At 39.0% G+C, this 10,532-nt stretch overlaps 2 protein-coding genes across 3 annotated transcripts; both read right to left on the bottom strand.

Annotated features, from left to right (window-relative positions):
- Window positions 1-2,645: 2,645 nt before the first annotated feature.
- LOC131011387 (uncharacterized) lies at window positions 2,646-4,403 on the bottom strand. The gene is made up of 2 exons (XM_057939197.1): window positions 3,597-4,403; window positions 2,646-3,233 (listed from the first exon to the last, which is right to left on the bottom strand). The coding sequence occupies exons 1-2, from the start codon at window positions 4,401-4,403 to the stop codon at window positions 2,646-2,648; spliced, it is 1,395 nt and encodes a 464-aa protein (XP_057795180.1).
- Window positions 4,404-5,775: 1,372 nt separating this feature from the next.
- Window positions 5,776-8,956, bottom strand: LOC131003359 (protein DETOXIFICATION 21-like). 2 transcript variants are annotated; one of them, XM_057929882.1, is made up of 9 exons: window positions 8,839-8,956; window positions 8,351-8,619; window positions 7,336-7,877; window positions 6,996-7,082; window positions 6,856-6,912; window positions 6,540-6,778; window positions 6,337-6,455; window positions 6,168-6,254; window positions 5,776-6,092 (listed from the first exon to the last, which is right to left on the bottom strand). In XM_057929882.1, the coding sequence occupies exons 2-9, from the start codon at window positions 8,609-8,611 to the stop codon at window positions 6,015-6,017; spliced, it is 1,470 nt and encodes a 489-aa protein (XP_057785865.1). In that variant the 5' UTR covers window positions 8,612-8,619; window positions 8,839-8,956; the 3' UTR covers window positions 5,776-6,014. The 2 variants fall into 2 exon arrangements, with proteins under 2 accessions (XP_057785865.1, XP_057785863.1); XM_057929880.1 differs by having other exon boundaries at window positions 8,784-8,954.
- Window positions 8,957-10,532: the final 1,576 nt, after the last annotated feature.

Here is a 10,532-nt window from a genome sequence, read left to right as displayed (position 1 = left end):
TGTTTCATGAATATAGAAATACATATTTGTATGCTCATGTATGTAAATGTCATTTTGTTTCAAAAACTTGATACACGAAACTGAATTTCAATTTAGCAAATAAGGTAAGGACTCAAGAGGGAACCTTAAGAGGTTTCGTTTCAATTGTTTGTCTGATCTTGTTGGTATTGGTTTTGCACAGATGGTATGCTTGAAATGTTTTGCTGTGTAAATCGTGAGGTTTATTTGTGGTTTCTGCTAAACCAATTTGGAGCTAGAGGCGTAATGTATAAACAGAGGTAGGCGAAAAAGTCAAGTGGTTACCTTGGCGAGGATTTCAGTTGGTATTTTGATTTCTGCTTGTTTGCTCAATACTTGATTTCTGGTGAAATGAGCTTGGGGCCGATGGAAATAATTTGGTGGATTAAGTGAGTGAAGGAGAACTTGGCTGATTTGTTAGGTGGAATTTGACAGCATAAAACAAAAGAAAGTGGAAACAAAAGAGAGATTTGGCTGTCGGATTAGTAGGAGAAGGGGGTATGGTGGGAGGAAAGAAAGTGGAAAATTTGATAAGATATGATTTGATTGTGACATGTATGAAAAAAAAATAATCATGATATAGGGTGGCTATTAGGAACATAAAATACCGGGACTGTAATAATACTTCAGGGTTCGAAAAAAAAATAGCTCGTGAAAGATTGCTAAATTAAATAAATATGCAATGCATATAAATTCAATAACTAAATTTACAAATATTTTTGTAAATCATTTTTGTTGGAATTAAAAATAAATTCATTTTCTTTTATCCGGCGTGAATCAACTTAATATCTAAGTTCAAAAATTATTCTAAACTTAGCAAAAAGGAACGGGGTATTACATGGACACTAAAAGCTGGGATGGAGGGAGTATTATTCACACATATAATACACATGCACTTTATTCAGAAAGGGAAAACATAAATGTAAACCCCTTTTGAGAGTATTTATCAAGAAAACATACCTTTTCCACTTGTAAAAAGGTCTCTTTTCTTTTTCCTTTTTTTAAAAAAATGTACTCCCTCCGTCCCAATAATCTTGTCCCACTTTCCTTTTTGGGTTGTCCCAATAATCTTGTCCCATTTCCTTTTTGGGTAAAAATTAGGGGAGCATTACTTAACTTAATGAAGGCTGATTTTAATTAAGTTCCTAATTAAGTCAACATCTATTAATTAATTCTAACCCTAGTCTATCACAATTCTCACTCGGCTCTCTCTCTCTCTCTATCTGCCGACTTCTCCTTCCTCCAGAAACCCTCATTCCCACCGGCGCCGCCTCCCATTCTCCTCCTTTACACGGTGCCTCGCGCCGTTTTACCGAACGGTGTACCGGCCCCGTTACGATCTTTCAGCGATTGAGTTCAGATCGACACAAATCTAACTCTTGTAGCTGTTGATCGGCATACTCGCTTGAGTTCAGATCTACACAGATCTTAGCCAAGCCGGCTTAGATCGGTAAACCGCAGTGATGAGCAACCTTTGGGAAGCCTACCTGAGCGGCGCTTACATTCCAGACACGGAAGATGAGGACTACACTTTGTGGGGTGTCCCGCCGGCGGTGGATTGCCCGTTCTCGGCGAGTTTCTCGGAGATAGAGGAGGAGTCGGAAGTGGTGGAGGAGGCAGAAGCTGGGCGTGAGTCGCCCGGAGCCCTAGCTCCGGCGAAACCAAGGTGGTCCTTGTTTAGGCGTCCCATGCCTTTAAATCCATCTATATTTGTTATTAACCCTTCATTTGAACCTGAAAATTCTGATTTTGATGATGGTTCCTTGTTTTGTGAGGAAAATTGGGACGAGGTTGTTCGTTATTGTGGTCCGGAGGCCCCTGTGAGGAAGTTCATGCACTCTCCTGCGATGTTGGCCTTCATGAATGGCCTGCTCTATTTTCCCGAATATTGGGTGAGGCCTTCCAATTTGATGTCTTCCCTGTATTTGTGCTTGGTATAGGCTCACTTGGCAGCCTTTGTTTTGTATGGCTTTTCATGTATATGTGCTTGGTATAGGCTCACTTGGCAGCCTCTGTTTGTTGGCTTTACATGTGTGTGTGCTTTGTATAGGCTCACTTGGCAGCCTCTGTTTGTTGGCTTTGCATGTGTAATGTGCTTGTCAATGAGTTGTTGGGCGATGGATAATGTGTTTGAGATGATGAAATTATGCTCGATTATTGTGTGAAGTAAAATATTCTATGATTAACAAAAAAACAATGAGAAAACATGGTTTACAGCCCCTAATAGGTGTACATATGTTGGTGTGTGCCCTAAATGCTTATATATGATGGTGTGTGCCCATGTGTAGCTGTAATTATGCTTACATATGTTGGTGTGTGCCCATATGTAGTGCAATAGATTGGTGTGTGCCCATATGTACAATGTCTAAGGTTTACAAAACTAAAAATGCATTTCAAGTGTGAGGCAATCTGCATTACATCCTTTTGTTTACAAAAAAGCCACATGAACTGCTATGCTTTACAAAATGTGGCAGCCTGCATGAACTGCTATTCTTTACAAAATGTGGCAGCCTCTAAAATGTGGCAGCCTGCATGAACTGCTATTCTTTACAAAATGTGGCAGCCTCTAAAATGTGGCAGCCTGCATGAACTGCTATTCTTTACAAAATGTGGCAGCCTCTAAAATGTCATGCTACTTCAATACCTAACCCATTCATTTGGAGTTCAATTTCATCTAAAGAAATTGAACTTATGCCAAGTGAATGCCTTAGATGATCCATGCCACTTACTATTCCATTTTCCATGAGATAGTTAATTGCCTCCTTAACTAAATCATGGGGAACTTGTAAGTTGAGTGGTAACTCTCCTTGTCTAATAAGTGCTCCTTTCTTCATGTGAGGAATTTTGTAGGTGTTGTGCCCTTTGACCTTTAGAATTTCAGTCAAACAGCCTTGAAGGCTCAAGAAAACATTGTTTAATGTTATGGGAGATAGTTCATCAAATGAACTCTTGACTGCCTCCACTAATGTATCTATGTTGGTACAAACTGATTCAGTTTGTAGGCTTTGAATAGCCCTAAACCAACCTAGATCATTAATGTTGGTATCCGGTGAATTCGGTGGTTGATGAACAATCTTTATGTCAAAGCCATCCGAGCTGGCAGCCTGTCTAAAATCAGGATCACTGTCTTTAATGTGTGGTTTTGCGTTGTCTTGTTGAATGAAGATGACCCTACTAGCAAACTGTGGCCACTTGGCCTTAATTGCAGGAATGATCTGCCAACATACAATTAAAATAAAGATTCAGCATTCATTAAATTGAAATAACAGTTCATCATTCATTAATGTTACATGCTCTAGTTCATTAAATTGAAATAACAGTTCATCATTCATTAAATTGAAATAACAGTTCAGCATTCATTAATGTTACATGCTCTAGTTCATTAAATTGAAATAACAGTTCATCATTCATTAAATTGAAATAACAGTTCAGCATTCATTAATGTTACATGAGATAGTTCATCAAATTGAACATTAAGTTCAGCCCTAATTAATGGACAACCCATCTAAAACACAACTTAATTCAATACATATCATACTAGAGTGACATACAGGACATATTTCATGTGAGTAAACTACCTTGTTTATAATGCAGTCCTTAATTACTTCCTTCGTGATTGATTGAATGGGCTTTTGCTCGAGTGTACCAGCCTCCCTGTTTTTGCTATTCCTCTTGGCTGGTACATATTCTGTAAATGGGAAAATCCCTATTTTCCCATCAAAAAGAACTGTTCCATCCTCTGCAATTAGCGGTCTGCATACAGCGCACATAAACATGACCTTAGTGATGAACTTTTTATTTTTGCAACTCCTTTGTGGTTCAGCCTCTGTTGGTGTGAGATAGTATCGATGATTTGATTTGGTTAGGTAAAACCATTTCTCATCGATATGCACCGTGTTGTGCATGCTCTTGTATTGAAGCACCTTGAGTATTCTATCATACTCGATTGCTTCAAGAGAAAACTTTAGACGTAACAACTTATTAGGGGCTGTTAAATCGGGCTTAATAGCACTAGTATGAGCCCTGATCAAACCTTTGCTTACCCATCGCCCAACTGTGCTCTTGCTGCAATTAATTCCACGTGCTAGCCTTCTAATAGTTGCTCTTTTGTTTAACTCCATGCTTGAAATTAATTCCAAGTCTATTTCAACTCTTTTGCGCCTTGTTTTGTTGATTTTCCCACTGCAAGAATGCATATGCTCACCTTGGCTTTTCTGTTTTTTGGCAGCGTTCCATAGGCGAGTCACCGTCCGCCGACAAACGCCGAACTTGACAGCAGCCTCCTTCATTCGGCCACGTTTTGGCTTCCCACCGTGGCTGTCTTCAAGCACAAATTGGATGATGGAGTTTCTCTCTCCCGTGGTTAGATCGTTGCGCCTCACCATTGTTGATTTTGAAGTGATTTTGGTGATTTTATAGTAGGTTCTTCAATTTTCAGATTGTGAATGTAATAGGCATTGTGAATGGCAGATTTTATAGATGTTGGAACTTGTGTTTTGGTGGGAATACTTGTCAGCCGAATGTTCCTTGTTTTGAATGAAAATTTCATTTTCAGCCAAATGTTCCCTCTCTAATTTCACTTTGGTATTGAAGTCTTCAATTGGCGCCACTTTTTAATTCAGTTTGGTATTGAAGTCTTTTAGTTACAGGTGAAAAGAAAGGGTGACAGCCGAACTGTTACACTTTTTAATTCAGTTTGAGTGTAATTTAATTTCAGTCAAAAAAAAATTTAATTATATTTATAATTTAATTGAATTTAAAAATAAACTAAATTGTTAAATTTAAAATAAGTTGGTCAATATTTTAATGAAGTCAAACACAAAGATAATTAGTTCATACTTACTTTTTCTAAAACAAGTGGGCCCTTACAATTTACAACACTAACTCAACACTCCTTAATCTCCGTGCCCAAAAGAAAGGGGACAAGATTACCGGGACGGAGGGAGTATATAATGTCTCTAGCTGCGGCGGTGATGACACCTCTGGCCTTATTCTACCTTTCTTTGCGGTGGAATATTATTGTGCAGTGTGCACCCTTTATGTTACAGATTATTGTATTTAGGTTATAATAATTTTATCCATAGCTGTCATTTTTCTACTATACTTATCTATTTAATAAAACAATAATAAATATATTATTTATCTTTAACCCTAAATTAAACCAATACATTTAACTAATATATTATTTACATAAGTTTAAATGTCATGTTTTCCTTTATGAAAATAATTAATCTCAAAAAGTGAAATCTTTGAGGTCCACATCAATTTTTTAACTTTACACCACACCACTTAATAATCTAATTAACATCTTCCTAAATAATTGTACCAAAAAAAATAGGACACTTGAAGTGAAACGAAAGGAGTACATTATACCATAGTCTTGTCTATATTTATTGTTCTATATGTTATCTTCACAAACATTAAATAAAGGCTATTTTATTAAAAGAATTTGTTAGTGCAATTTAAATTTAGAAACTGAATTATATCTTAAGTTATCTCACAAAAGAGTCGAGAAGGCCTAGCCCAAGCTGCAAAGCTAAGGTTCTAAAGACTCTATTCCAAGAGATTATTGATTCAAATTGCAGTGGCATGATTGGTAGTATTTGATAATTCAAGTCTAATAATGACTAATGAGTGTAGGTTAAATGTGTGATAATGAGAACAACGACCATACCATACCTAGCAACAATTACACCAACAAATGTAGTTAGACGAGTTTAAGATGAACACTATGATCCACCAAAAATGCACCAGATCTCAGAAGCCCATCAATTCATTACTAATTTATTGTAGAGGGGCTGAGTAAAAGTAAACCACACAAAAATAGTTGAATGTCATTAAAGAAGATGATGCAAATTGATGGAACCTCGCCAAAACCCAGCTACTTCCCCGACAAGCAATGAAGGGACAAAAAAAGGAACGGGGGAATGTAGTGACAGTTGATGTAACAAACATAAATTAAGTGGGGCTAGGGCAAATGAGATACATGACCGGAATCAGCTGGAACCCGGTGACCGGTCATGGGGTTGATCGTCCACGAACCACCGGTTGAGTCTCTTTCGTGCAGCGGAGACCTGCAGAGTTGCAAAACGAGGTCAGATTGTTCGAACGAGAAGGAAATTAGGGAGTAAAATGGGAGGGCTTAGTACCTGCTTCTCCCAATCTGTTCTCTTAGTTATGATCATTAGTATTACAGTTTGAATAAAGGTGCCCATTAACATTCCAATCCACACTCCCTGTGCATACAAACAGATTAACTACACAAAACATACTAGCATTCGGAGCAAGACGCGATTAATGAGAGAGATGGAAACTCACCTTGACTTCTAGCTTGATGACGTAGCCTAGCACGACCCCGACAGGGATTCCTATCAGGTAATAGCATCCTAGGTTAACGTATACCACGATGCTCTGCCACCCTGCCCCAACCGCCACACCTGTTCCAGACCATCAAATGTTGAGGATTTCCAATTCAATAAAGATGTGAAGGATCATCACAGAAGATAATAGGCCGGCCTCACCGGAAAGAACTGGTTGGACGCTATTCATGAGAATGGAGAATGCCAGCAGGGGCGACAAATGAGCAACTTCAGCAGCCACATCTTCATCTTTCGTGAATATGTAAGCTAGACGTTCACGAAAGAATAGGAAAAATACAAACAGCACGAGCCCTATGGTCAATGAAGTTATGACTATATTCACAATACTGAACTTTGCAGCCTTGGTGTCCCCCTTTCCAAGCTCGTTTGAGACGCGTACGCTGTGACAAAAGAGTAGGAACATGATCCAATTAAACTGTGGCCTAATAGAAATCTTGTTAAAGCAAAAGTCGCATACCTTGCTGCAGCCAAGAAACCAAGAGATATCATCATTTCCCAACCATTGATGTTAAGACTGCAACAATTAAAGAATGAAGCAATATTTATATGATACAGCTGAGGTCAAGAAGATTAACATGAGCTCAGATTGAATAATACCAGATCGAAAGAGCATTAACTGCAACCTTAGCATTCTTCAAATTGCCCGTCAAAAGGATTAGTATGGCGTTGTACCAGAGCTCGAGACTGACATAAGAGGAAACAAAGAAATCAAAGATGCAAATTGAGGACTGCATAATGAACAAATAAACTTCCATGAAAATCCTCGGTTTCCTTATGTGAAATGCTCAAGGTTTCATATAATGGCTGTAGACAAGCTTAAAGAAGCCATGTAGGCTGGTAATGCTTTAATCATCCAAAATCATGCCTAAATGGTAAACATAATGCGATAAACGAGGAACCAAAGTTTATGCTCCTCAACAAAGTAGTAAAGCCTTACCAGAGCATGGCACCAGATGACATGGAAAATTTGATCACTGGCCAAAGATCTTTGAAGGCTAAGGTCGAAAAGCCATGCCACGTTTCAGTGCATCCTCCCGAAGTGACAAAAATTAGCTGGCCGATATTCGGAATCCAGTACGCCAAGATAGTGGACATCATTGCACCAGGTACACCATAACCAAGCTTCACAACTAAAAGCCATGATAGGAATATGTGGATTGTTAAGGATAGCACAGCCAAATACGTTATTATCACGTTCTTGCTCTGTGCTTGTAAGTACATTTGGCAGGTAAATGACAGGATGAAGGAGTATATGACAGGGATGAACCAGAGGGCGATCTTCCCCGCCTCTTTTGCAATGACTTCGTCCTGTCCTAGGGCTATCAAGATAGGGGTTGCAAAAATATAGATCGGCACTAGTGCAGTCGTCATGACAAACAAAACAATCCACGATCTTTGGAGATATATCCCGAGCATGTGGTACTGCCTCGCGCCATAAGCTTGCCCGCATAAAGTTTCCAATCCGTTGGCTGCCCCCAACTGCAAATCCGGAATCCAAAGCTCAAAGAGAAGTTCAAAAAGATGATTGAACTCATTCTTTGCACCTCATGAACCATATTCTATACTCTCCATCACTCAATTAAACACACATACACACGCACGCACACACCCTTTTGACCCCTCCCTAGCAAAGGGGAACTATAATTCAGCTCAAAGGGTGCCTTTTGTAAAACAACAAATTCTTGATAACTGAGCATCAACTCGAACATCATATATCTCTTGCTACCTACTGAAAATTCAAAACCGATAGAGCTACACAGAGCATAAAATTTACCAGTAGCTCCTAAGTTCTTTCCCAATTCCAAAGTCAAAATAATGTTTCATGTGAACTTTTCATTTCCTAGATTATGCAAATCAAGAGAAGTTCGACATAACAACACACACGAACTAGTCTTTCCTACAAAAGGGTTTGCAGAGGGCTAATAAAGCTCAAAATATAGCTTGAAATGTACCAGTAATCCATTGGCAAATCGAGTAAGGAGAGTAAAAACCAGAGCATAGGCAGCAAGCTCAGTAGCACCGATGTGGCCTACAAAAGCTTGGCTGATGACATTTATTCCAAACGTCGAAAATCGAGTGAAAATGGCGGGGGCCGCCACTACCCACATCTTCTTGTTCTCCACCCATAGCTTCGTCTTCAAATTCTCCCCATTTCCCCCATCTTCAACAGGCTCTACTACCTTCACCAGCGCCTCTCGAGGATCACCTTCCATTTACTCACCTGTTCCACGCAACAAACTCCACACCGTTAATTTCTCACTCAAAAAAAGTCGAATCTTGGATTCCAACAACTCCGGCAGCAGAAGAAAATTGGACTCAAACAGAATAAGAACACGGGCAAAAAAATCGTTGAAAAAGTAGATTCGGGAAGGAAAAAGTTCACGCCTAGAGTTGGATCGGAAACCCGAATTTCGAGATTTGCGGTAGAGATATGCTATACGTGTAGGGAGTCTGGTGAGCTTTGTGGACTACTTTTCGCCAAGCAGAAGCTCCTTTCATGCAGTCTCAATAAAAATGGGTGCTTTATAGTGACAGACTCAAAGAATCTAAAGTGTTGCTATTATCAATAGTTACCCCAATTCAAATACATTATTTTCTAACTCCCAACTAACTTATTTAAAACTTAAGTATTTTTTTAATCGTTTCAACTTATTTGATCAATTTCTTTATATATAATAAATATAAATAAAAAATATTTAATCATTTATTCACTTTATTATTAAACACACTTAAAACATTAATTTTTTAAATTTCAGTATCGAAACGAAATTGATCAACTTAGTTGGGACGAAGAAATTATCTTTTTAGCAGAGAATGTGTACATTGCACACGATTCATAAACTTTATATTAATAAATTATTAAAATTGAATAATTATAATTAAATTTCACAATATATAAAGATTTATTAATAATATTAAGTTTTTTGGAAAGTGAAGCGAAATCATAATTCTTCTTCTTTTAAAAAAATCACAATATAATTTACTCCCTCCGTCCACGAAACAAGTACCTACTTGCCTCTAAATTTTTGTCCACGAAACAAGTTCCCACTCTGCTTTTTGGACACATTTACCCTCCCTTACTTTTAAAATTACTACACTTTTTACCAATTGGACCCACCCATTTTTATTTAACATCACTAATCCAATTTTTCAATTACTTACATGTGGGCTGCTGCTTAATTAAGGCTCCTTAATTTTTTTGCCTTTTTCGGCCCAACCCCATCCAACTATTTTAGATTTTTATTCCCAAAAGTGGGAAAAAAACATTCTCATCCGAAAAACCCTACAATTTGTTCCGCCGCTTCTTCTTCTTGGCCGATTCTGCTTCGCCGATTCATCTTCTTCTTCACTGATTCTCTTCCAATGGATGTTGCTCCTACTTCTCCTCCCAATTGTTCATGGGATTTGGAGTTTGAATCGGTTGAAAACGCAGTTGAATTCGGCCTCCCCTGCATGAAGGATGTGGTCATATCTTATGCGGCGTTCGTGTCGTCCGATGCGCCGGAATCAGTGGCGGTGATGGAGACGCAATCGCTGGTGCCGGAGACCGATTCGTTCGTAGATCCGACGCCTCCAACTGAATCCATGGTGCCGGAGACCGATTTGTTCGTAGGTGGCGTCCGGTGGCCTCATCCCTGATGTAGAGCCGCCGCCGCAGCCGTTCGTGACAGTGGAGGCCGAGCTCTGTGCCCGCCGCTGCCGCCGTCTTCAAACCCTACGGGTTTATTTCCCTATGTTGTCGGATTTGAGCTAATAAGGTGATATCTAAACCCTATGTTTTTTTCTCGTTGTGGGTTTGGCTGGTGATGCCGCTTGGTTCATGTTGGTTTGGCTGGTGATGCCATTTGATGGGTGTTGGTGGCTGGTGATGCCATTGTTTCTGTTCTATGGTTATATTGTGTTGGTGGCTGGTCACTTGTTTGTGTTATGTGTTTATATTGTGTTGGTGGCTGGTGATGCCCTCATTTAAGTGATTAAACTGATATTGGATGCATTGATACTACTACTTGTGCCCTGTGATGATATCTTATCTGAGGGTGATGTCATTTGGCTCTGAATCCATCTGTTCTGCCATTGTTTGCAATCTGTGATTAAATTTGGTATTATTGGTGGCTGGTGATGCCCTCATTTAAG

This window comes from Salvia miltiorrhiza, chromosome 1, assembly GCF_028751815.1.
Source record: "Salvia miltiorrhiza cultivar Shanhuang (shh) chromosome 1, IMPLAD_Smil_shh, whole genome shotgun sequence".
NCBI lineage: Eukaryota > Viridiplantae > Streptophyta > Magnoliopsida > Lamiales > Lamiaceae > Salvia > Salvia miltiorrhiza.
This window is presented reverse-complemented; position numbering and strand designations above follow the sequence as displayed.